General features: G+C 49.4%; 1 protein-coding gene across 1 annotated transcript in view; it reads left to right on the forward strand.

Moving 5' to 3' along the window:
* The first annotated feature begins 274 nt into the window (after nucleotides 1-274).
* The window catches only part of ZSWIM5 (zinc finger SWIM-type containing 5), a 103,800-nt gene continuing 77,079 nt past the window's right edge, over nucleotides 275-26,995 (forward strand). The window contains exon 1 of the mRNA XM_069788875.1: nucleotides 275-987. Within this exon, the coding sequence (XP_069644976.1) occupies nucleotides 291-987 (697 nt within the window). The 5' untranslated portion in view covers nucleotides 275-290. The remainder of the gene's footprint in view (nucleotides 988-26,995) is intronic.

The raw sequence follows: 26,995 nt of genomic DNA on the forward strand, positions 1-26,995 counted from the left end.
CGCAGCGTCCGTCCCCCCCCCCGCTTGCTGACACAGCCAGGAGGGCGCCGGGACGCTCCCCCCCCGGGGCGACCCCCTCCCCGCCCCGCGGAGCCGGCCCCCCGGCATCCCGGCAGGTGCAGGTCGGAGCGGGGGTCCGCCGGGGGGCGGGCAGGGGGGGCTGCGGAGCGTCCCGCCCCGGCGGGGGCCGGCTCCCGGCCGCCGGGACCACCCCCTCCAGTCTCCACCCCCCCCCCCCCCGTCCTCCTCGTCGTCTCTCCTCCCCTCGCCCGGCTCAGTCGGTCGCAGCCATGGCGGAGGGAGGAGAGGGAGAGGAGCTGCTCCGCCCGCCGCTGCCCGCCGGCGCCCCGGGCCCCAAGCGCTTGTGCTCCCGGGCCTGCCCGGCGGGGGGCACCGGGGCCGTTCACCCCCGTCCCGGGGCCGCAGGGGCCGGCGCGGGGCCGGGCGCGGGGGCCAGCGGGGCCCCTCCGGCTCTGGCCGGTTGCTGCCCCGCGGCGGCGGCGGGGCCGGCGGGGGCGGCGGGGACGACGGCGGCGGCGGCGGCGGGGCCGGGGGGCGGCGGCGGCGGCGGCGGGGCGGGCAGCCTGCTGCAGCCCGAGTCGCTGCTGGACGCGGCGGCCAAGCGGGTGGCGGGGAGCTGGGCCTTCGAGCGGGTGGAGGGCCGCTTCCAGCGCATCCCCGAGCCCGTCCAGCGCCGCATCGTCTACTGGAGCTTCCCCCGCAGCGAGCGGCAGATCTGCATGTACTCCAGCTTCCAGCCCGGCCGCGCCGCCGCCGCCGCGTCCCCCGCCAGCGCCTCCGCGGGGGGACCCTCGGCCGCCGCCGCCCCCGCCCCGGCCGGCGAGGAGAGCCCCGCCGCCGGCCCCCCGCCGCCCTCCGCCCCCGCCGCCGCCGCCCCCGCCGCCGCGCCGCAGGGCGAGGGGCTGCCCTTCCGCCGCGGCATCCGCCTGCTGGAGACCGGCGCGGTGGACAACGTGCTGCAAGTCGGTGAGTGCCGGGACGGGGCCCCGGGGGCTTGTGTTCCGTCCTCCGTCCGTTCCCCCCCCCCCGCGAAACACTTCAGCCTTTTGTCTGGCGCGGCTGTGGTTTGACAGGAAAATCCTGCCCCGGGGGCAGGGACCGCCTTGTGCTCCTCTGGGAAGGTGCCGGCTTTGGGTTTGGGGGGGTGGGAGGCCTGGGGGTGACACCCCCCCCCCGCCGTCCCCGGTGAGGGGTGTGTGTGTGTGCCCGGGTGTCACCGGCAGCTGCCCGCAGCGTGGACGCCGTCCATCCAGCCCCTTGCGAGTGGGAAAATAAAGCCAGCCTCCCCCCCCCCCCCCGCCCCCCAAGCGCCCGCCGGCGATATTTGTATGGAGGGCACGCAGCCCTGCCGGCACCGCCCCCCCCCCCCCCAGACGGGGTCCCTCTCACCCCTGACCACCCACACCCGCGCTCCCACGGGGGTCCCGGCCCTTCCAGCGGGAGATGGGTTTACAAACACAACGCATCTCTCCGACAGCTCTTCGCGTTTGCCTTTGTCTTCTCCATCAGGGGCTTTCCCCCGTTGGAAAATCTCTAGGGGGGCATCTGCCCCCCCGCTTTCCCCTTCCCGGACCCCCACACGGGCACCTTCGGTGGGGCCGGCTGGCAGAAGACGAAGGGAACGGTTGGGGTGACAACTTGGGTACCACCGGCGGGTACCACCGGCGGCCTGGCACGATGCGCGTTTCGGGGACGGACGCGCGGCCTTGCTCTTGTTCGGTGACGAAGGGGCCGTGGGAACGACGGTGGGAATAATGGCATCGTGTTTTCTCTCCACGGGCAGGTGGCTTTTGTGTGCGCTGGCGGAGGGGGATTGTCAGAGAGGAAATGTTCTTCCTCTTCCCCTGTCCTTCCAGTCCCTGGCCCCATCCGAAATCTGCCTTGTATCTGTATACATTTGAAGGGAAACAAATTGTGGTGTTTTACATAAAATAATCAGCTCCTGGTCGTTATTGGAAGTGATTGAAATGCGCGTTCCCATTAAAATGACATTAGGCTAGAATTTGTTTTGCAAATGCGAAATGTAAATTCATCTGGTGCCAGAGTATGGCGTGAATGAGTGAAGGGAGGGTGGGTTTTGTTGTAAGGAATGGGTAGTTCGGCTGTGTTTATTTAAAGAGCCCTCCTTCCTTTAGGGGGGAAAAAAAACCTGGTTTAGAAAAAAATAAAAATCCCATTTGGTACAGTTTACATTCAGAAGAGCATTATCAAAACATTTTCCATTTGAGATGTGAAAATAGGAGACAGCAGAACAATTCTTCCACCTCTGAGGATACGCAGTGAAAATTCCTGTAGCACAAAAGGTTTTTCTCTGAGGATATGATTATACCCTTTTTTTGGGTGAATTAATATTTTGTAAGGGCTGCGTTAGGATGATTAATTATTCTGTTTAAAATACTTTGAAACTCAAAACCAAATAATTTTTTTAGAAGGAGAGGAGTAGCTCTTCAGGAACTTCAAAATTAGGAGGGGAGGGAAAATAATAGCTTACCGTGGGCGATGCTTTATTGGCCTGCCCACCAAGGCGTGGGAGTGGGAGACGGAGGTAACGGTTGCCTAAAACCAGGGCTGGTTCCATACAAAGGAATTTTCTTTTTTTGATGAGTTTTAAAATTTATTTATCTTTGAAGTGTGGCTCTGACGAGGCTCTAGCCAATGCTGTGAAGGATCTGGGTGAGCGCTGGGGTCAAGTGCGTGCGGGTACACACAGAGCGGTCCTGTCCCAAAGTGACGTCCAGCGCTGGCATCCAGCATCACGCGTGCCCCGTCTCCCTGCGCTTCCCACCGCTGCTTTGGGCTAGCCAGAGGACGGGGAAGGATGGTCCCAGCTCTGGTGTTTCATATCCCCTGACAAGTCTGAACCATCTCCCCAGCTTTGAAATCGGAGCTCGCGCCCATTGTCCTCCGAACCGTCAGCTTTTTAGATGAAGCAGCATGTTCTGGAAGCGCTCGCCGCAAAGTCAGTGGGTGATTTATCTCTTGTTTTCACAGCCTGAAACGGGCGCGCGGGATGCTCGCCGTGGGAGTTTGCCTTCGGGGGGGGGAGGTCGGGTCTCGGCTGTAGCGTGGCTCGTCTTCGGACAGCAGCGGATGGGTGATGTGGGGTTGGACACCTCTGTTTTTGTCTCCAGAGCAGCCTTGTCACAGCAGTCCCTCGCAGCCCTGAGCTGGAGGAGGAAGATTTACATCAAACAAAAGGCTGTGAAGGGCTGCGTGTTTATCCGGGGCGGACGGGAGGCATAGCTGAGATGTCCTCCGCCAACTTTCCACATCCATCCTGCAGATGCTGCTGGAAGGTGAGGTGGAAATGCTCCAGCCACTGGAGACACAAACACTTTGTGGCTCTGTGTGTGTGTTTGCAATTAAGATAGGAGCTTGGTTGTTGGCTTATATGGGAACCATTATGTCTTGGAAAAAAATAAAACCCCAACCCTGGCTTACGTGATGCTCACCAGCGCTAAATCAAAACTACTGTTCCCCTCTAAGGATCTCTTTAATGGACACTGCCAGCTCCCGGCGTCATGACCTGAGGCTTGCACAGTTGAGATTTGCTGTTAATAAAGATCAGATGTTTGTACAGTTGTGTTTCTGACTCAGACCTGTGAAAAAATAAGGATAGTGCGGATGTGAAATTCCTTCTCTCTGTGGTTGGAAAAATCTCTTTGAAAAATTGAAAGCCAAAATCCAAGAGGAATGACCTTCTGGAGATGGAAGATGGTGTGGAGGAGTGAGGGTTGTACTCGTGGGGACAAACTGCTTTGGGCTCCAGCTCCCTTGTACTTACAAAAGTGGCAGGTCTGAAAAAAACCCCCCATATATGCCACATTATCAACCAATAATTCCTTCATGCTTAGTAAAACTTAAACGAGGCTTAAACCCTGATCTCACTGGAGTCATTAAATTGATTTTTTTTTTTTCCTGCTCAAAGAAAGATCTTGGATGTTGAACACAGGCATCTTTGTCTTCTTAAAAACTGCTTTATTATTATGTGTACAGATCCCGTCTTTGTGTGTGTGTGGTGTGTGGGTTTCTTTTTTCTTTTAATTTTTAGACAAATGACAAAAGCATGCAGGAAAGGAATGCAGAAATGCCAGGCTTAATATAAAGCATGCAACTGCACTGCATGCCGGGAATCCTAAAGGATACAAAACCTTTAACGACAGCGGTTAATTTTTAACAAGTTCACTTACATAAATATTTATGAACAAAAGTTTTTACACCATTATCTCTTGGGTTTTTGGAGAGAGACAAGACCTTTGGTGGATTTTGACAGTAGGCTGTGATCCGGCAGAACAAATTCATGTTTCTTGCCTGCGCTCCCCAGTACGGTATAATACGGTTTGCCCTCGAGTCGTCACGGCTGCTGATGGGTGGGCGAGTGTCTGTGGCAATTTTAGACAGGAATTCTCCTTTTGCATTGCCTTTATAATTACGCATGAGAGGAAGCATCGAGCTTTGTGTTCTTTGCGTTGTAACCAGCCACTTAAGAACCTATATGGTGTGTGCTCCTTACCCACAGATAAGCCTTTGTGCCCTGATGGAGAGGTATGCAGTCCAGCCATAAGTACATAGGCAGAATTTACTTTTGCTGTTTGAGTAACAGTGAAGCAGGGCTTTAAAATGCACTGGCTTTGTAAACACTTGGAAGGAGTCTGTTTTTTTTCAAACCTGCGATTAATTCTGAATATTTTATCTGATGCTTTGCAGGTCAGTCCTGGGTACCTTCCCATGGTTCCTAGTCTTGGTGATTAAGCTGGACATCCAGGTGCGGGGGATTTTTCTGACCCTGCTTCAACAGCCTTCTGCCTGGGCTGAGGTTAGCTAGATCTGATACCTGTAAATAATACCTGTAAATGCATTTTAATTGGGGGAGTTTTGATTTGGAAGCTTTTTGTTACACTGTAGTTTTCAGTTGCTGTTGGTGTATATTTGTAACGATGTGTGTTGAAATGCAGCTTCAGAGGTAAAAATACCAGTGGGTTCCTATGCTCTTAACGTGGTTGAAACTACTTTTAGTTTTTTTCCCAAAACTACTTCTAGCTTTTTTAGATTTTTTTTTTTTCCTAAAAATGCTTGCTTTTAGGCAAGCATTTGGTTTCCCTCCCCTGTGACGTGGTACAAGGCAGATTCTAAATTTGTATCCAGTTGTTTTTAAAAGTCTAGGTGGTGTGCTGCTTTATAGAGCTGGTTATTTTGGGGAAAACACTTTGATGGGGCTCTCTAGGGCCAGTTGTGGTTGCCTTTGTTTTGTGTAAAGATTGGTGGTCTCCTGGGTCTAGGTTTGAGGCTGTATCCAGCGGGAGCAGGTTTGGAAGGAACGCCATGGGTCATGAAACGTGGTTGGTTTTTTTCCCATGTTGAAACCCGGTGTCCCTTTTCAGGGTGCTGCTAAACGAGTTTTAATTTTTCTGTATCCTCTTAGTTTTTGGGTGGAGTGGTTGTACAACATGTTTCCAATTTGCTAATTAATTTTTACTTTATTTTTCTTTATGGGTAGATTACTTTATCCTACTGTATATATTAAAATACTTTAAACCACATAAAAGGGGCCAGCAGAGGTTCATTAGCCCAATCGTGATGGAAATTGTTGAGTATTTTAAATAAACATTAAGCTCTTTATGTTTCTAATTACTTTTTTCTTAACATATATAATTAAAATGAAGGATTATTAGGCATTAAAACTTATGATCTGTTTATTGCTGATCCCTCATAGGTGAGATGTTTCTTGAGCGTGTGGTGGACTGTATTACAGAAACTGGAATTGGAGATGATGAAAACCACTAGAGCTTCTTGCTGGTAGTGCAGAGACAGCTAGAAAGACTTTGACAGCTGGAATTTTAACTTTTTTTAAAGCAGATTCATTTATTGGCTTTTGAGTCTTTTTTTAAGAGTACAAACAGACCCTCTGAAGCTGGGATGTCTTTTTAACTAGGTGGTTAATTGCTCCAGGCAAAGTGATGCTGGCTTAAAAGAGGCTAGAGACGTGAAAAATAAAGCACAAGAAATTAAATATTTAGTTCTGGCTTTAAGAATAAATAGGCTTGAAGCGTTTTTTAGAGAGGAGGTGCGACAAGTCCTGGTTTCTGGCTTGAGCAGGCAATAGGAGTTGGTTCTCAGCTTACCTGTGCTTTATAAAGCTTAGCCCAGGTGAGAAGCTGGCTTTCTCTGCCTCTGACCCGCATGTCATTCACAGCAGATTTTAATTTTGCTCACATCTAGAGGGAATCTTTTAGGAAATATTTAACTGTGCTAAAACTGCAGTAACATAAACCACATGTGCCTGCGTGCTTTGTTTCTAAAGCTTTGTGCGAGGGAATGTGCTTTGCTGTTATTTGACGCTCGCTTTGATGTTAGATGTTTTATGATTAGTCCCTCTAACCTCAGATAGGACTTTTGGAAAACTTAAATGAGCTTGTCTATACGATAGCTCTGTAAAGTCACATTCAGCTGTGAATCGTCTCTTGTGGTGTGTCAGCTTTTAATTTTCTTTGCAAATATATATATTTAAAAAAAATAAATCTTAGTAGCATTAGGGTTGAAGAGAGAGTTCGTGGGCTTACGTGTTTCCTTGGCATGTATGTGAACCTAGCCCTGGAGGAGGATCTGGTCCATGGGGGAGGCGGCGAATCTTTGGTGGTTTTGGGATTACATCCTGCTCCCCTTTCCCAGCAGGAGACCTACTCCCATCTGGGGTTAGCTCAGATGAACAGCATGGCCAGCCTTGTGCTTGTGTTTAATTTTTAGGGGTTTTGCATTCAGGTGGCACAGACAGCTCTGTGTTTAGTGGTGATGCAAGTTTTCCCCCCTGGGGATTTTCAGTGAGAGGCCAAGGCTTGTTGCTGCATGATGATGCTTTGTGCTTAAAGTGGGTGAATTTTCTTCTGGAGATGTAGGGGTGTTGCTCTTTGTCCTGGGGGTGTGAGGCTCTGAGTTCTGTTCATCTGGCCGCTTGCTGAGGAGCCAACCTTGTGTGATGCCCCAGGCGAGGTGGTGGGGAAGGAGCCGCCTTTGCTTGCTCCCCTGTCTCTTCACAGTGCTTGTTTCTTCTGGTGGGGCGGTGGATGAGACTTGCTGGAGACCTGGGAAGGTGGGTGTCGGGGTCCTCTCCTGGCTTTGCTCAGCGGGAGGCAGGTGATGGCTGAACCTGTGATTCTCCATCAATCTCCCCATCTGTGGCTGGTGTTGGTGACTTTTGCAAGGAACTGAAGGTGTGGAATAGCTATCTTGAGAGTATTAAAATGAAGTTCTAGTATGTCCTACCTTACATTTGATACTGTCTTGAAGAGGTTATGTCATAGGGTTGTCATACTCCTAGTCTTCTGGGGATGAGAGGAGGGGAGGAAAGCGGCTCCTCTGAGTAACTGGTTCCTGCCTCTGCTGAGTCTTGGCTTTCTCTGGCATCAGCATCAATAGAAATCGATCTGTTTTCCAATGAAAACAAAAACTCAAAGACACCAAACCTTGGCTATGTTAATAAGTGCTGTAAGACAAGTCTGTCTTCTGGACGGAGCCAGTTTTGGAGCTAGAATTCCAAAACTTTTGGGATGGTGGTGGGGAGGTCTCCCTGTCTGCCTCAGAGCTGCTGAGGCCCTGGAGATGCTCTCCTGCACGCTCAGAAGAGCAGGACTGAGCACCATTTCATTTTTCACCTGGTGTTCACAAGGGTAGGGTTTGGTGTACAGACTTGACCCCTGACTTCTTGTGCCTTTGCAGCGGGAGTTGGGAAAGGGCCTGATTACATCTCGCAGAGAGACACAGGTCCTGCAAAACCACTTCTTGGCGGGTGTATGGGGGGAAAGCATCTTCATGGTTTTACAGTGCAATGTCCCAGGAGTGAAAATTGAATTTTTCAAAGGCTTTTTTTTTTTTTTAAATCCTGATGTTTAAATATGAATAGATTCCACTTGGTTGGTGTGGTGGGTGTGTTTTATTAAATGCCAAGGATTCACCTGTGCACGACAGCACCACATTTCTCTCCAAACGGATTTTCTAGCGCTGCGTTTTAAGAGCATTTGCTTTTTTGTCTCAAGCTTATGGCTTAGGATTTTGTGCAGGATTGGGGTTAGTCCTTGTAAAATGGTGCATTTAAAGTAATGCACAAATTAATAAAATCCTGGGCTTTTACTTGTCGCATTCTAGGTGCATGTTGCCAGGGATTTTTCTTTTTTTTTCTTCTTTTTTTTTTGTGTTTCTCACATCATTAAAAACAAAGCCACGAATGTGCTTAGGAGGCAGATCTGCTGGGATGCCAGCTTGGAAGGGTTGCATGCGGATACGTTGGTCCTGCTTGTCATCTGGAAATGTCCTGCTGCTGTCGCCCCTGGGTTAAAATGGGGGGTGGTGGCGGTGTCTGTGTACGTCCCCCTCGCGATGCCCTGCTTATTGCTGGATGCCCAGCTACACCACCCAGCCTGTTTGACCAGGGACTGCTAATCGTTATTGAGGTTCGCCCAGCGGGATGCGGCGTGGTATCTGCCCGGCTGCTGTCTTTGCACCTGGAGACGGTGCCCGTGCCCCGCAGCTGCCGACGGGGAGGGATTCCCCGTGGGAACGCTGGAGACTTGGTGTCTGGGACCTTGGCAAGGTCAGGACAGGCTGTGCCTCTCTGCTCCGGATGCCGTCCAGTAGCCCTGGCCTCCATCCTTCAGCTGATGCCGGTGTGTGGGTGACTGCTCAGGACGCCAATAATAGCCGTTACTCGTTATTGGTGTTCTGTGGTTTTTAAAGGCAGGGATCGCAGGAGGTGCCGCGTGCTGCGCCCTGGCTGTGGCTGTGCGGCTGCCTTGATGAAGACGAGTGCCCTGTCAAAGGGGTGGCAGAGCAACAAATGGGTTCCTGAGATAAATAAAATTTGCATTAATGAACTACAGTGGCTTTGGATGCCAAATTAAAAGAAGTGTGTCTGGAGGATGAAAAATAAATGTATTTTCTGTCTCACTCGCTGGTTCTCGTCTCTTTTGATTTTCTTTATCATCAGACAGAAATTTTTAATTTTTTTTAAAGCCAGTTGTGTTTATTTTGGTAACAGTTCATTGGCTGCTCTGTGTACAGAAGCTTTCTCTCGAAAGTACTGAAACTATATTAAAAGTGCTTTTGGCTGTCATCTTTTATTTTGCTTCTCCTTCTTTCTTTTCCCAAAGCTGGGTTGTTGCTGTATCAAATGCTCTGAAACTGTCTGGTAGCATTTTCCCTGCGGTGCTCTGTATAAACTGGAAATAAAAAGGGAAGAAATTGCAGGATTTGGATTTTTGCAGCTTTTTTTTTTTCCTCTGTGTGTGTGTGTGTCCCATTGAAGTCTGAGCAGCTGTCTCCATCCGCACAGCCCGCCGATGGCACGCACAGATCTGTTTCTTGTGATTAAAGGGAGAAATAATACCCCAGTGTTCAGAGAGGGGCCAGGGGGGTGTGCGTGTGAGCGAATGCCCAGGGAGCAGCGCTTCTTCCCTCCTGCCTGCTTGGCCCAGGGACCAAGGGAGCTGACAGCCCGCTTCTCCCTGCATCCTTGTGGCTTTATATCCCTGCAAAAGAAGCATCCCATGCCATTTGTGGTGAGCTGCCCTGCTGCAGCATCTCCACCCGGGGTGGGCTCCTCCATCCTGCAGCGGCGACCTGCAGAGGCCCCGGGGTTTTTATTCTATTCTAAGGATGTTGAAACATTTCGGCGGTGCTGCAGCCGCTCGCTACCGGCGTACTTTGAAAAATACCCAGCAAGTGTTGAGCATCTGTCTGTGAGGGGGGAGGAAATCCGCCCCCATTATTATTTTCTCTCGATTGTCCTCGCTTGGTGTGGCTTTGGCTATTATGGGTTTGTAAAATAGAACTATATATGACCTTTTATCTTACAAGAAATAGGTTAAGGCATTTTTAAAGAAAGTGGTGGAGTCAGCAGTGCTGCTGAAGGAGCTGCTTTCGCATGGTTGATAGGCTGTGAAGCCGTTCAATGGACTTTGGTTTCAGAGACAATATCTGTTTAAATTAATCTTTGTCAGATACATGCCACTGCAGACAATTCAAATTCCATTTGCTTTCTGATCTCATAACAAAAAAGCACCTTACACTGGTTCTTTTATTGTAAAATTAACTTTTGTCTGTGTGTCCTGGAAACAGGGGTGGCATAAAATCTAGTTAAAAGGCTCTGTTATAGGAGGATTCTGTTTCTTTGTACAAGGCGGACTTTTTTTTTTCCCTTCTTTCCCCTGCGTGCATTTAAAAAGAAGACGAGTGTTTGAGATAGATTAGGGAGAATGCCAGCAGATGGACCGATTCTGTTGTTGCTGCTGGCAACCATCTAAGCAGCCATTTTGAACAATGCTGATACCGGGGTACTGATAACACAAAGATGAGGATGGGATAAATATCCAGCTAGTCCCTTTCTCCCCGCCTGCTCCTCCTCCCTCCCTTTCACGCCGCTGCTGCAGCCCTGTTATTAGAGAGCCTGATTGTTTCCAGAGAAATGCTTCATCCTCTTAGCTCGGCTGGTGGATGTCTAGTGTTGCTTATCGCCTTGATTTTCCTCATGGTTGATGGAGACACTGGCAAATTGGCCTCTCCCAGGAGTGCCCGCTGCATGGGTCCTGAGGGGAATGGGTGCTTTGCAGTCGTGATGCTCTTTCCTTCCCTCCTTATGCACGTTTTAAGTGCTTAATTACAAAGTGTGATGGCATCCGATGTGTGGATTCTAGGGTTTCAGGAGGTGCACCCTGACCTAAATGAGTTTGAGATCTCCTTTATGCCAAAACGATTAGTATGGTGCTGCGATTGCAAATTGAGGGTATCCCCTTTGCCCATATACTGGTCTCCTCTTCCCCTTTTCCCACTCCTGTTGTCTGCTGGCTCTTGGGTATCTGGGTTGTGTTCATGTCCTGGACATGCTGCTCTTGGAGCTTCCTAAGGTCTGTACTGGTATCTGTTTGGACTGCTGGATTTTTACTGCTGGAATTGGTAGCCTTCTCTCTCTGTTTTGTTTCCCATCTCTAAGGAGATAACCCCTTCATGGATCAAGAAAATCCAAGTTTTATCTTTTCCTAGCAAACAACAAAAAGGCTGTTTTGTGTTTTGGAGGAGGAGTTGGGCCAGGATGACCATGGGGTTGTTCTGGGAAACCTGCCGGGCTTTGCCCTGAGCTCGCTGTAGTGTAGCACAGTCCTGAACGTGTGGTCTGCAGAGCCGGTCGGGGATGCTGTGTAGCTTTGGCTGTTTGGTACAAGAGCATCCATGGGGTGTGAGGGAGCTCAGTAGAGCTGCAAAGCATCTTGGATGGCAGAGGTGCCTTTGGGATCTGGGGTTTGGGGTTGCTGTAGGAAGAGCGGGGATGGTGGGTTGGGAGGTAGCGGGTAGCCTTTGGTTGCAATTTGGTGTCTGAATGTGCTGTGCGTAGGAATTGCCTCTCCCCGAGTCCTCTCTAGGTAAGGCTGCCGTGTTGTCTGCTGCAACCCCTCTGCAGTGTTTCTGCTGTCTGGGAGTGTGAAGTGGCCCAGGCTGGGGCTGAGCCAGGCAGCCAGAGCAGGCACGGTGATGGGAATGCTGTGCAGTATTGATACTGCTGCCTGTGGTTCTTGGTGAACTGCTTTGGGTCAGGGGTTTGCAACTGATTTCCAAATTGCAGGTCTTTAAGATGTTCCTGGAGCTGCAGGGCCCCACATGAGGAGCTGAAGGTGAGCAGTAATAAGCCGGTGTGTTCTTGCTGGCTTTCTTGCATGAGTCTGCAGACCATGGGCTGTAATTCACCTGTTTATATTGCAGCATCTCTGAGACCTTTATGTGTGAGGTGATGTTCTTACTGCAGCTTTTTTTCCAGTTAAAACTTCTTTAGGGTTAAAAACTGTACAGCTAAGTCTCAAAGAAATCTGTATAGAATAGAATCATAGAATTGTGGAACATATATCTAATTATACACAGTAGATGAAACTTTACTGTAAAGGAGCAGATGTAAGAATTAAAAAAAGGAGTTGGGCAAGCATTTTATGGTTTCCCTTTTTAATCTGTCCCCTGACTGTGTTATGTTTTGAGGTAAATCTTGTATTTCTTTTTTTGCTGTTGGGAAGTATCTTCTCCCTCTTGAGTCTTCCCTCTTTAAGCTTGCCTTACTTGATCCATAAGCTGTGGACTAGCCATGTATACTTGCTAAAGTATACTTGCTAAAACAAGGGGCATCTGGCCTGAAAGGTGAAAAATCAGGCTGTAAACTCCACTTCGGAAGTGTTATGGTGTGTTAGGAAGTTCTTGAGGTCAGCTGAGCTCTCTGAAGGCTTGGATTGAGAGACTGGGGGTCTCAGCAGGTTGGCTGTCTCTGAGGACAGCTGGCATCATTGACAGATGCTTTTAGTGCACTCAGAGGGCTCCAGTGCCTGGTGTGGTCCTCAGCCACCTCCTCTCGTGGTGGCTCCTGCTGTGTTGCTCGACCTGTTGTGTTAGGAGATAACTTCTGGAGACTGAGGGATGGACGAGGAAAGAGTGCCTGTTTTAGGTGATGAGTGGGACGATGAAGTGTGCTTTTCTGCCCCTTTGGCTCATGATGAGGTTGGAACTTAAAAGCTCCTGCAGGTTTTGATGCAGAGGAACTGTGACCAATGTGTGACCAAGCGTGATGGTGAACTTGGTGGCTTCTGGTGGGTGGCTTCTGGTGTGCTGCTTCTGTTCACTTGTTCCTGCTGTGGAAAATGTTACTCACTAAAAACAGGCAGGTGCTTGTGAGGATGACCAAGAATGAGCAGTGGGGTTTGGAGTGCTTTTAAGCTACGATCTCTGAAATGGTGCAGAGTGGAGCTTAGCCCTGTTGCTCTTTTCCAGAACCTCCTAGATGGCATGGAAATGTGCATTGCCTCCTGTTCCTAGAGCTCTCTCCATCTCTTACTGCTCTTGAGTTTGACTCAGTCTGGTTTAGTTTCATGGACCCCATCCCACTACATAAAATTCAGGTTCTTTGGCTAACCCCCCTCAGGTGGGCTTGATAGCAGCTAGTTTTTTTGATACCGAGGAGCATGCTCAGAGAGTGGTTTATGAGGTTGCTGGTTTCAGAGCCAGGACACAGCACCTTGCTGTTAAAACCTGCCCACAACCTTCTGTGTTGCAAGGACAACGGCTTCTGAAGCCATCTTACCAAATGGAAGGTGAAGAGCAGCACGCGTCCTTGCTTTCTGCTGCTTGGGGTCGGGGTGGATGAGGAGGTGATTGGCAAGGTCGGGCTGTTCCCATGCAGGTGAGGTGTCCTGGGAGCAAATATTTGGAAGTTACTGGTTATTTGGGAAAAGATGGCTTCTGGTCACCTTCTGACCATGTTGCTGGGGGCATGTGGAAAGAGTGGGGTGTCTTGAGGTTCATCACTCTGTCCGCTTTGAGTCACAGCCTTCATACAGCACAAACATCTATTATCTCTAAAATTCAGCACAGTGACATGGTTTGAAAGATTCCCATGCCTTGTGCCTTGCTTAAGCTGGAGGTTATTTGCCAGTGGCTCATGGTGGGATCCCTTCCCTGTGGGGTACCTGAAGGGCAGAAAGGGAACTGAAAGTGTGTTATAACTGGTGCTGTGCTTGCTGGGAGAGGGGGCAGAAGGCAATTTTGCTCTGTTGCCTTTCTGTCTTTGTTGTGATAAAAATCTGCTGTTACTTAGGCCCTGGAAAATCATAAAAACTTACAAAAACTGGACAGGATAAAGATGAGTGATTAGATGTTCCTAGCTATGGCTCAGCTCCTTGCCTTTCACTGTAGAAAAGAGTGGGTGATGTGGTGGAATGACTTCATGGGAATTGTCCAAATTTGGGGCTTTTGCTTGAGTGCACTAGTTTTTCAAGAAGGGTGAGCTTCTGGGTACTGAGGGCTCTTTCTAAAAACACCGATGTTTCATTCTTTTTTTGCACTTGAGTAATGCATGTAAAATAAGGCTTGGGCAAAAAGGACCAAGCCAAATGAAGTCAGCACAGGGAATCAGAGTTGTGTTACGCTGGAGACCTGCTCCTGGGCAAAGGGACAATTCAGATGTTGTGTGTTGCCTCTGCTGACGGTGTCATCACCCAGTGCTGCCTGTGCCACCCAGCACCTCTGGGGATTCGCAGAGGGGCTTAGCAGGCATGGCTGGTCCTCACGTGGGGATGCTGTGTTTTGGAGAGCATCCCAAACGGGAGATTGATGCTTTCCATGAGTGATCGTTTGCTCTCTGCACTCCCTGTATCTGAAAGAGGCACAAGGCAGCGGTGAGGTTTTCCTTTGCCTGCCTGCCTGCCTGGTTTTTGGCTTGTTTCTGGTGGCTCCTAGCTCAGCCCAGAGCCTGCGGTTCAAGCTCTGTGGGAAGGACTGATGCCCAAGAGAGTTGTTTTTTTTTTTTTTTCTTCCCCACCCATCCCCACACCCACACACTGGTCAGCCACACTAGAGTTTTCCTGGACTGTGAGGTTTGATGAACCATTAACCTAAAAATGCCCTGAGTAGGAAGAAAATGTTTCCAAGGTCTAAAAATCTTGCAAAGCTTCTGAAGTGGGTATGGGAGCTGTGGTTTGCCTGAGCAGCTTTTCTTGCTCCTGGCTCTGCTGTGAACTGGCTTGGCTTTGTGGGTGCAAGGGTATGTTTGGGATCTTGCAGAGACGGGAAGGCAGCCCTCCAGGGCTGGGTCAGCCGGAGGGGCCGCCTTCCAAGCAGATGTCCTCTTGGCATGAGGCTCGGCAGGTTTAAGACAGGATGTCCCTGTACTCCAGAGAGCTGAAAGCATTGAAATAAGTAACAGGCTGGGAATGTCTGAATCCAGCTACGAATTCCTGGGGAAGAAGATTTGGCAATGGCAGGCTGTGTCAGTGGGCAGGCTCCACGTCGCCGGTGGAGGACAGCACCTCGTTGTCCCGTGGTCTCTGCTGGGTGCCAAGTCCAGCGTTAACAGGGCAACGTGGCTGCACGAGCCCCTTCCCCTTCAGGGCAGTGCCGGTTTGGGCTCCAGTGCTGAAGGAGACCACTGCCCTCCTTGTCCAGTGCCCCTCGTGTTACTGAATGAGGGGAGAAGCAACTGACTGTAGCGGCTAGGGACCCTTCATGGTGTCAGCTGGACGCAGCTATGGAGGGCTGCGGTTGTTAAGCCACGGCTGCGATGCTGTGGTGTTGCAAAGCAGGGGTCTGGTGGCCACGGGGATGGTCCGGAGGAGGACCTGATGGATGGGGCTGTGTATGAAACTGGGAGGTGGGGCTGCCTGGGGAGGTGAGTGCTGGGATGCCCAGGTGGGAGGAGGTTGGCTTTATTCCAGAGCGGGGTTAGTCGCTGTGACTCGGAGCCTGTCCATCACCGAGTCCCAGCAGTCCCGTTCCGGAGGGCTTTCCTATAGCTGCCTCTGTGGCACGGGTGACGCTGCAGCTCGGGAAGGAGCTGATAGCAGGATCCTGACCCTATTTTCATAAATAGTAACAGCATCTCTAAAGGCTTAGAGGGGCCGGTTGGGAACAGAGTGGCTGGGTTCCCCTGTGTCTGGCAGCGGTCAGCAGCAGATGCTTGGGGGGAAGAGATGAAGAAACGGGGCCAGAGCAGAGGGATGCTTCTCTGGTTGTGAGCAGCCTCTCCAGCCAAAGGGCTGCCCTGGCCCTCGGCTGCGATGTGGATGCAGAAGGAGATGGCTTGGAAGGGCAGCCCCAGCCTCACATCTCCTGCAGCACCGGGAATATCGCCGAGTCTCCTCAGGGCGTAGCATCCCTTCTGCGCAGGTGGTGGGATGGCTGCTCCCCTGGCAGGGACCACTGGCACTGCTCTGGGAGACAGCAGTGGGGCAGAGCTGATGGGGCCAAAGAGACTTTTGGAGAGACCGGCACTTCTTCACCCCACTTCGATGCTGTTCTGGAGCTGCAGGCTGAGGTTTGGGAGAGGGGACCGAAGCCATTAAGAGCTGTGGATTTAATGGGGTGGGAGAACTGTGTAATCAAAAAATGGGATGTAGCACCAGTCTCTTATCTTTTCCTTTCCCCATTGCGATCTTCTCGTTTTGTGAAGTTTGACTTTGCTAAATATTTTAATGCTTTTCTAATTGGAGGCTGAGTTAAATTCCCCATGCTAATATTTGAACAGAGTTAGTGATCTGGAGGAGACGACCCTCTGAAGGGTTGCCTCATCTTGGGGTGTCTGGTGTGTTGTCTGGCCCTCTCCAAGATGCCTGAGGTTATCTGTCGAGGAATAGCCCTTAGTGTAGGGATATTTGCTGGAAAGATGAAGGGCTCTTTGTCCTCCTGGCTACGACTTTTTACCATGCGGCTTGTTTGCTGTGGGCTGCAATGGAGGAATTCATAGCCAGCAGTGAAACATGTGTGCAGAGGATGTCCCATGGACCACACTGGATAAAATCCCTGCTACTCAGTAGTTCATGATGCTGAAGCCTGCGAGATTTCTTTGCAACATGCGTTTTGGGCAGCGTTTTTGCATTTGGAGATGCGGCTCTTATCAGGAGGTTGGGTGAAAGGTTTTCCTCAGAGCTCAGGAGAAAGTGTTTATTATTTAAAAGGGTAACTTGGGGTGAGAGAGAAAGAAAGAGAAGCAGCCTAATCTTGCAATTTAAATATATTCAAAGATTCCCTCTGTTCGAGTTTGCTTCCTAGCCTTGATCAGAAGGAAATGCTGTTAGCTACAGAGTGGAATAAATCGAGGGCACCCTTATCTGTGCAAGATAAATTACTATTGTTTAGGAAAGACACTCCAGGGATTGCAGAATTTAATTAAATACACAGGGATTATGAATATGCATGTAAATTAGACAATCTAGATATGACATGGCTACAACTGCAGGGAATTGTTTGAACTTAAAAGTGTAATCATTCTTTTTATCGGGATGTGGGGATGGGTAACAAATGAGAAGATTCCCTTTCCCATTTGCCTCTGCCTCGGCTGGTCTCAGGTCATTAAGCAGTGGGAATTACCCGTCACGGATCAGCCCTCCACAGGCCCACAGAGATGATGCGCCGGCTCCTTTCTCCACCCTAATGAGCTGCTGCAAGAGCCATCGGAGAAATGGGAGTTCGGGCGAGGGGCTGCCGCTGCCGTGACCCAGATAAGGGGTTTGGGAAGGTGGGGGGATGCGGTTTGCCTTCTGCGGAGAGAGGGGAGGAGAGCACTGCTGGCAGGGTGCGTGATGCCGGCTCGCTGCCTGCTTGCTGCCTGTTCTCCTGGTACTGCTACCAGAAAGGAGCATCCTCTCCTTGGAAGGACTTGGAAGGATATTTGCTGTGGTTTCAGAGCATCTCCCTAAAAATCATAGGGTTAGGGGGTGGAAATATTGATTGATGGATCAGCTTTTCTGCCTTTTTCTGATGCTTTTACAGGGGTGCTCCCCTCCAATTTGATCACCGCTGTTTAGAAAGTGGTTTGGAAATCACAAAATGCTTTTTTAGAGACTAAGCTCTAGATCATCATGAACGAGAGGCAAAATTGAAATGTTTCTTAAGAGTCAAGACTCCCAAGAAATTCAGAATGAAATGTGGGAACGTGCTTGTGCTGCCCTCCCAGTTGGGTCTGGGCTCCTTGTAGTGACCTGGTGTCTGTGCTGAGCCAAGGCAGGTTCTTCAAAGGACATTAACTGCAATATATGGTGCTGCCTTGAATGTGTTTAATTTGCAACTCTTAGAGGTAGCATCTAATAACAATGCAGAGAAATATTTTTTTCTTTTTTTTCCCCCTGTGTTTCCTTTGTTTGACTTTACCTCCATCTGCTTGGTTGCATTGTTCTGCTAAATCAGATTTCTCCATAGTTTGAGTACAGGACCTGCAACTGAAGAAATAAATTGCTACAAGTCCCCCACCTTGTGAATTATTTTTAATTCTTAAATAGGCAGTGAAATGTGGACATGATCTGACTATGAACTTGACTAGTCTTTAAAAAAAAAAAAATTACAGAGAGGCTGAATCTTGACTAGATGTTTTCTGGTTTTTTGTTGTTGTTTCCCCCCATCTTTCTGATTTTTGCTTCTCAGTTGGCCGGAGCTGTAAGAGATGGACCTGTTCTGATGGGGGGTCCCCATCGGGCCCCCCGTGGACCAGGGGCAGGAGTGGAGCTGAGCTTCCTCAGGGAGCCGGGGGTGGTCTGTAGGGTCAGGGGGTGATGCTGCCCTGGGTCACCTCTCCACAGGGCATCAGCTTCTCCCACCTCCTCCACTCCCTCGAACTGAGGGCTTATGGTAATCAGGAGCTCGTTCCCGTCCTGTTCAAGCCACGTGGGAACAATTCCTATTTATCACTTTGAAAAGTGGATGATTTTTCCAACCCCTGGCTCATGGGTTATGATTAAAAAACAACAAGAACCCTCCCCCTGCATCTGAAAATGTGAAATATCTAAAGCATCCACACTGCACATTTTTAAAAAAACCTTTGAAGACCTCCTTTTTTTTTTTTTAAGGAAAAATATAATAGTGGGAGAGTATTTGTATGGGTGCACAAGTGCATGGAGACAGGTTTGAACCTTTGTAATAAAGTATTTCTAATAAAAATTTAATGTCCTCAAGACAGTGTTATGGCAGCTCATTACTATTAAAGGTCATTTGAAGAGTATTGATCCTAAATGTTACAGCTGAATGTAAACTTTGACTGTTACAGTTATTAATGTATATTTATGATCTATGGGATATGTGTAAAAGGAAAATGAGAATATAAATGGTATGGTGAGCTCATTTGTTTCAGGATTGCCAAAGGCTGAGTTCACGCAATTCACTTCAGTTTTAAGTGTGTCTGCCGTCTTCATGTTGCATAGATTGAACCTTATTTATTTTTATTTTTTTAACTGGCAAAATCTTTTAGTCCTGCCCTAGAAAAGGAATGTGTACTTGAATTTCTGGTCATGCTCATGACACGGCCTGAGCTCTGTATCTGTTTCTAAATGTATATTGGGGAGCCATATTTTTGCGTTCAGCTTCCATGCTAACACAGAAGTACCAAGGACTGAACTTTGTGTGTCACCAAATTGTTAGCATAAGTAGGAGATCCGAGAAGCATGCATCTACTCCAAGTGTAATTAGAAGGTTATGCCAGTGAAAAGCAACCGTGGGGTTTTTTAATTGAATTAATGAAAAATGTTAAAGTTGTATACTGAGAGAGCAGGTGGTATTATATTTATATTTTTGCTATACTGTAATGCACCTGTGTTTGCGCATCTGAGGCAGAAGGGCTGTATTCACAGTGGCTTTTAAGGTTCTTTGTATTTAAAAAAAAAAGACAAGAAACTTGTGGTGGCAGGAGGAAGATAAACGGTGCTTGTGATATTTCAAAGTCACATTAATCTTTTTTCTCCCCCCCCCCCCTTTTTTTTTTCTTTTTCCTTTTAATGTATGAATTTCTCCAGGGAAATTGTCTCCTCATGACTGCAGCGGATTAATGTGCACAGATCAGCTCCTGCATTATTTTTCTGTTTTGACAGAGTGGTGATTTTTATATGCGCGTCCCTTTCTGCCAAGATTACAGCTCGTGTTCTTGGAGTTTGGACCCTGCCAAGAAGTGGCAAGTATCGGGAAGCCGCCTTTCTGATGCACAATGCTAGCAAGAAACTCGCCGTGGGTGCGGAGGCTGTGGTTTTGGTGGTGAGGATGGGAGCCTACTGGAGGTTGGTGAGGGTGAGTGCCTGGGGCCAAATCCTGCTGTATGTGCTGGGACTTGTGCCACAGGGTGCTCTGCATGGTGGCATGAAGAAGGTGATGTGGTGGTTAGTCTCCCAGCGAGTGTCCGCTGCTGGTAGCAAAGTGTGGGCATCCAGTAGCACAGAGGAGCCAGCTTTGGATGGGTTTGTAACTGCACTGAGAGTCCTTCAAAAGATCCTGCTGTTCTTCAGGCTTGTTGATGTCAGCTTATTTATTTTAAATTGCAGTTAAATATACATTTTTCTGGTGAGCTTTGGTAAAGTTCCACTTAAACAAAAAAAGTGACAACTGAGCCAGCTCTGGCCAACCTATGTGAACGGGACAGATTTGGCTTTTTCTTCTCTCCCTGTGGCTCCTGCAGTATCTCTGGGCATGAACTTGACGTTGCATTTCTGATGATCATTGCATCCTGTTTTTAATGGTTTGTCTAGACAGTGCTGACATAACTATGAAAATAGTTTGGTGACCTAGTCTAGAATTAGTGTGCATAAAGAAATCAACCCTTGCTTCTGATGTTTGCAATCAGTTTGAATGACTGTTGTAGCACGACTTAAGAGAGAGGCAGATTTGGAGTTTCTCCAAAGAGCAAGTCATGAGCAAAACACATCCAAACAAACCCATGCGGTAAATACGCAATGGGTAGGGAAAATGCCTAAATGCAGGTTAGCTAAGGCTTGCTTTGGAGCTGCATGGCAGGCTTATGGGGTCTGGTGAAAGGCTGGAGTTCCCCCTTGGTTGGCCCAAAGTTTTTCTGGGAAGCTCATAACCCAAACTCTAAACTTGGTCTGTGTGGTGTTGTGCCCTGTATTTGGAGAAGCTTTGTCAGCATAAAAATAATGTGTTCCTTGCAAACATCGGCTGTGTTGTTGACAGTGCCTTGGATTAGGAATTTGTAAACTTTGGGATTGGTAGTACCTCCTGTCAGTTAGCTCAGAAATACCTGGCATGGCAGTGCTGGTGACCCTCAGCAGCGAATTGTCCTGGACTTCTACTCTGGTCCTGGATTTGAGGCCAGTTCCTACAGCACTTGACTACCTGCCTGTTTATGTTACTAATCCCAGGTATTTTAGGATAATATAAGTCTCCTCAGCTGTAGGGACTGTGTCAATGTCTCTATGGACCACCTCCCTCCTGTCATAGGGTTTGTTGTTGTGGTGATGACCTGGGCACCCTGGAAGAAGGGTGCAACTTGAACTGAGGTCCTTGGTTGTAACATAGCAGCAACGAAGCTTTGGGACAGCTTTGGTTTCAGCAGGGGTATGCAGAGTGTGGTCTTTGTTGGGTTTGGTAGCCTTTGAGAGTTAGCTTGCTGCCCTCAGAGAGGACAGCAGTGTATCCCCCCATTCCTGTAGTGTAAACGGGGTAAAAAGGGCAAAATATGAAATGTTGAGCTCATTTGCAGGGAAATAAATGATGTATGAAAGGGAGTTGTTTGACAGAGCAGTTCAGCGGTTCTGTGCTTCATGCTTAGCAGGGTAGCGTGTGGAGGCACTACTCAGATGTGTGAAAACTGGCCTCTGCCCTCAAGATCTCCCAGTCTGTGTGGGGATGGGAAGAGGTTTCCAGGCAGTGTGAGCAGAGGAGGAGGAGGACAGGCAGGGTGTGCGCAGGGGTTTTGCTTCCTTTAGGGTGGAAGTAGAGGGGAGGGCATTGCAGATGGAGCCAGGAGCAGGGCCTCGTGCCAAGGCTCTTGGGGGACTTGTGGGTTTGTAGGCATTTAGGATGGAAAAGACCCTTTGGGTGGCAATGCAGTTGTCCATCCTGTCAGCCTGAGGCTTTGCTTTGTTTGCCCAGCGGTAGCTTTTATTCTTGGACTGCAATGTTGAGAAACACTGGAGCTGCAAGTGTCTTGGTAGAGAGGGACGAGAGCAGGAACCCATGAACAAGGCTGCCCTGGGCAGCTGGCATAGGGTGAGGGCTGGGGACAGGTATCTGCTTGGTGTGCACTGAAAAGTCTCCTCTCTGGTGTGCTGTAGGATTTATTGGTGCAAATGCCTTAAATGCTCCTCTTATTCTTCTTTCTCCTGGAGAAACCACAGGGCAAGCAAGAGCAAAGAAAGACGGCCAGTGAAACCTGTGGATGTGACCTAAATCTGGTGTTGAGGAGAGCTGGGAAGGTCTCTGAGGTTGATATCTGCATGAAAGAGCCAGGTGTGGGCTTTACTGGGGAGAGTGATCAGGGATTTGAACAGCTTTCTGAAAGTGGGAGACCTCTCCCACTCCTGCTGTGGGTGGATGGGAATTGGGGGGGGGGGGGGACGGGACGACAGTGCCAATCCCATGTTGCACAAGGGGATGTGTTGGGACCCTCAGCCTGCTGCCTTCCCTGCCTGCACCGGCTGCTCCCCGTGCTGGGGAGAGGGCAGCGGGATGGAGGTGGTGTGCAGCTGTGTGCAAGACCGGCGTGCAAGGGCTTGGATGCCTGATGATGGCGCGGTGACTTTCCATGCCCTTGAGCCTTTGCAAAAACACCGTCGTGATAACCGAAGGGAACCGGTCATGACATTTCCAGGCCGGCGGGGAGCCTGGTCTGCCTGCCTGCTGCCATTGGAGGAGGTGTTTCATGACTGCCATTAGTTACGTGCTTGAAGAGGGAGGAAACAAATCTTTACTGAATTGGAAACCTTGTGAAAAGGTCACACTTCTGAAAAGCTGTGCGTTTTAAGACTGCTCAGCTCTGCAAAGCTGCCTTTGAACTGGAAGAGTGGGAGTTTAACACCCTTGCGACAGCTCTAGGCGTATTAAACCCACAAAGTGGGAGCTGGAACCAGCCATGAAGTTAACTCTTGCTGGGTGTGTGGCCTTGGGAGGGGAGAGAAGCCCATCCCCGGTAGGTCTCCAGGGGGGAGCAGCACCAGTGTGAACCCAACCCTTCTACCCTCGAAGTATCTACTTAGGAGGGAGATTGTGCAATTGGGGAAACTTCTGTTGTTGCTCAGATTTTGTGGACATTAAAGGGCCATGTGAGGATGTGGTTCCTAGGGAACTGTGCTTCCCCAGTGCCAGTGGAAATACTCAGCTTTTTAAATTAAAAGGTAGGGTAAATGTATTTCTTCTTGCGTTTGGTCAATATATTGTGCTCAGTTAGTCCTTTTGTCTTGGAGACTCCCCTGGGCAGGCCAGAACAGCCCATGTTAGTCACTTACTCTTCTGTGATAAAAATACCTTTTTCCTGGCCCCTCTTCTGGGGCTCTTTGGGCACCTGCTCCTTCCCTGTCCCTCTAAATTGCAGACTTCCCAGGGTACTAGCATCATCTCTGCCTGTGTCTTCTCTCCTCTGCTATGGCAAGATGAAGGTTTACTCACCCCAGTGAACACTGATAGTGAAATTGCTGTTTATCATCCGCCCTGCTATTAGCATAGGTAAAATCCCTTCATTACAGGCTATTAGTTTGAGATTGTAGGTGCTAATGGCCCCATTCAAGAGAGCACTAGGCACTTGCAAAATCCCGCTGATGCGCAGGAATTGATTGCTATCGATCAGTCCTGGAGTGCAGGCCGGATGTTTTGAAGAGGCTTTAATACTGCTTACAGGGCAGCTGGTCCCTCATTATCTTTTGGACCCTTTTGAAGCTTATAGCTAAGGTTCCCAGACTCTGCCTGCCTGCAAAGTCAGGACCCGGTTCGACATGCTGGGCACGGGTGCCCTCGCCCTCTCAGCTGGAGGTTGCCCTCTGTGCCTGCACTGGGAAGCACAACAGGTAGCTTAGCCCACTGCTCAGGGTCTCCTCACCTCGCACAGGGCTGTGGACGTGTTGGCAGATGCATCCTGCACCCTAGTCAAGGGGGTGGGACCGTCCTCAGCCACCCAAATTCCTTGGGTTGCGATTCTTTGTCTGCATTCGTAGTGCAAAGTGAACTGGAGAACTGCAGGGAGAACATTTGCTGTGGTGGATCTGGGCCATGGTGGCATCTGGAGAACTTGGTCTTTTGTGGTTGTGCTGTAGCTGAAGCTGATAACCTGCTCCTCATTGCTCCAGGTAGATGCTTTGGGAATGTGACACGGGTTCTCCTGACGGATGTTTCTCTGCAACTGGAATAAGGTGGCAATGAGCCTGCAGATGGTGTTGGTTTTAGGAGCAGTATCTGTGGGCAGCGGGAGTACCTGCAGATGCTTAATTGACCATCTGAAAAACCAAAGTGTGTCTTGTTGACTGCGGTCTGTTCGGGCACAGAGGCTGAGTGCTCTTTGCAAACGCAGCATCCCATCTGCACTGTGTGGCTTTTACTTCCGTGGCTAGTCCGAGGGAGATTTTGTTAGAATTCCCAGTGTGGGTAAAGCATCCCCTGCCGCTGTGCCCTTGCCGTTCCTTCTCAGCTGGGATGTACCTCAAGGTCCTGAAGCAGTGGGACAGGATTGAGAGGGACAGGAGACACCGTAAATAGGATATGCTGCTCCTGATGTAGCCTGATGGCTTACAGAGTTGGCGAGAGCTCAGGGCATTGGGAAGAGCACATGGGAGGGTGTCTGAAGTGAAGACTTGCTTACAACCAAGGGGAAAGAAAAGCAGGAGCATGGATGAATGGAGTCCAAGCAAGTTTGATGTCTGCTAGTCTCTGGTCATTATCTGAGCCACTGGGCACCGTGTTCAGAGGGACCTCTGACTCCTACGTTGTGAGTTGACGTCATTTTAATTAAATTGTGTCTATCTGGCTGGGTTCCTGCTGGCCTAAGGGATTATTCTGTAGAGTCAGCTGGGCTGCATAGGCACCTGTCTCACTGCTTCTTGTATCCAGCCCAGTTTTCCCATGACACATTTTCATTCCCCTCGTCATTGATGGTAGCCCTGTCTTTTTCCTGCATCCCACTGAGTGAGGTGGGAAGCAGATCTGGGGAAAGGCAGGGTGAAAGGCTGGGCTGTGGACACCCCAGTAAATACCCGGAATATGGCTGTAATGCACTTGTGTCTCTGTGAGGCTGGGGCTGTTGCCTCAGGGTCAACCCATGGTGGGTGAAAACTTCTAGCAAGTTAATAAATCAAATTGGATGCCTTTCCAGGCTGCGTGGCGTGAGCTGGGGAGGAATTCTTCATGGCGATGAGTCACCTGTTTGTGGCCCGTTGGCAGACGGACCTCTGCGCTGCCTCCAATCTGCAGTCCTTCCCTGTTCAGACACCATCGGCTGGAGAAACTGCTGATGCAGCCTGCAGTGTTTGAAACACGCCGTTGCCATCTGCCTCCCTGACGGAGTTGGAGCGGCTTCTTTTTTTAACCTGAGTTTGCTGAGTCTTGGCTAATTAGCCGCCTTTGGAATCTGTAACGTAGAAAAACGCCTTCTAAGTTTGGGATGGAGTGGGGGTGCTAGGGCACTGTACAGTCACAGGTTTTTTTGGGTTTTGGCTTTTTTTTTTAAAGTCTAATTTGAGCAAAACCAGATATACAATAGTCTGATTTGCTTGATTTCTAAATCTGAACTCTGATGGCTTTGCTGTTTTCAAATGCAGTGAAAGCAGACATTTCTCTTGGTTGTGACCTTACCCTGTGCAACAATTCAATTTTTTTTTTTTTAGGGGAAGGAGCTGTAGGTCATGCCCTCTTGCTGGTTTGTGGGGTGGTGATGAGCTGGGGGAGCCTCACAACGTGCCAGTTTGGAGCAGGTTGATGGCATGAAGGGAATGGGTGGGAGGTGCATGGAGATAACCATGGTGGGTTCCTGGTGTGTCCCAGGTGAGATCTGGTTGGAGACTGTCTCTGTCTCAGTGCCCTTTGCTGAGGAAGGAGATGGGCACTTTGGGGGTGCTCTGACTGGAGAGAGAGGGTAGATGAGCTCTTAGGACAGAGGGTTTGTTGCTTCAGTCCAGAGCAGGACAAGATGAATCCTAACTGAGGTGGCTCAGGGTGGTTCATCTTGGAAGACTTTTTCTAATGTGAATGACCCATGAGGATTCAAGGACCCATCTCGGCTCCATTTTGTGATCCCTCTGTAGGAGTTAGTGTTTTGGAGCGTGGTGGGGATGTTTCTAGGTGGGGTAAGAAGTCCACTTTCTGTGGGAAGGGAACACCATTCACTGTGGTGTTGGCCCCAGGGTCAGGTGAACAATATGCTCAAATAGCCTTTATTGCTTTGGAAGGAGATCAGCATGTGAGGTCCATCTGGCACTTTAAACAAGTACATTTATTTCAAAGTGAGCAGGCTTTTTTGATCTTTGGGGTTGAATCACCCGCTTGGACCTGTAACAATCTTTACCGCTCTATCACATTTCTCTAGACCTGCTGCTGCCAGTGGGCAGGAGGGCACTTCAGACAGGGAAGTCAATTGAATTAGTTTTCTTTAGGTTTGGGCCTTCTGTCTGCTCTGGACATGCTGCCAAAAATTAATCCGGTCTTATTTTAACACAAATCTTCAGCTTGTAGACCGGAGTGACAATTATTTGGTGCCTGGGCAGCAGACCTAATGAGAGGCCAAGCAGAGCTGATGTTTCACCCTTGCTAACTGAGTAGCAGAGTAGCTAGCTGAGACACATACCTTTTCTAAACAACTTTGGCATCCAGACATTTCACAGCAGCTAAACTAAATAAGCCCTTCTCCATTTTGTCCATCAGGAGAGGTTCTTGGTGTGCCGGGGGAGGTATCCTGGAGCCTTCTTCCCTGGGAGAGCTGGCTGTGAGCTGCCTGTTCGTGGCTGATGCAGATCCCTGCTCCTTTTCTTGCTGCTACAGCATGCAGGCAGAGGGAAGGTGGTCTGCTGCACTGAAGGCTTGAGAAGGAGAGGAACACTCAGTCCTCAGAGAACTGTCCTCCTCTGCCTTTCCTGACCACATTTCCTAAGGCTTCTCTTTCTCTCTTATTTAAAAATATCCTCCTGGGTTTCTTTGAATAACTCATTCTGTTTGGGAATGGGCTCTTAATGTTTGTCCTTCTGTCTCTGCTTTTTGCAATTGGTCTTTGGGTTCCCCACTGAGCCTCCCTCTTGCAATCATGACCCCGTGTTGCAAGAGGATCTCTTTTGATGTCCCTGCTTGCCTGGCATCTCAGGAGACTTAGGGTGTGGGAGAACCTGGCCATTTGCTTTCCTTAGCACTTGCCTGTTTGCTCCTGTGAATGTCCTGCAAGCAGCATAACGAAGAACGGATTGGTGGGATCGGTGGATCTCTGTGCCCTGCTGTTCTGGGAGGGTGCCCTGCTGAAATTCATGGGGGTTATCAGGGCTTGGGGTGCTGTAGAAACCAGGCTCCTTTCTGATTTAGTCCTTATTTGATGTTCAGATGTGTATTATTAATTGCAGTCACCAAAGAGTCAGGGAGGTGGACTTAGCCCTCTGGGGTTGGGATGTTCGTGCTGTTGGGACTAATTTCTTTGCACAGACGGAGCATTGCCTCCCTCTCTGCATCCAAGCTGCTTTCTTCCCTGTCAGGTGGGTAAATAGGATGGGAGATTTCCCACAATTCTTAA

The sequence above is a fragment of the Haliaeetus albicilla genome, chromosome 8, assembly GCF_947461875.1.
Source record: "Haliaeetus albicilla chromosome 8, bHalAlb1.1, whole genome shotgun sequence".
NCBI lineage: Eukaryota > Metazoa > Chordata > Aves > Accipitriformes > Accipitridae > Haliaeetus > Haliaeetus albicilla.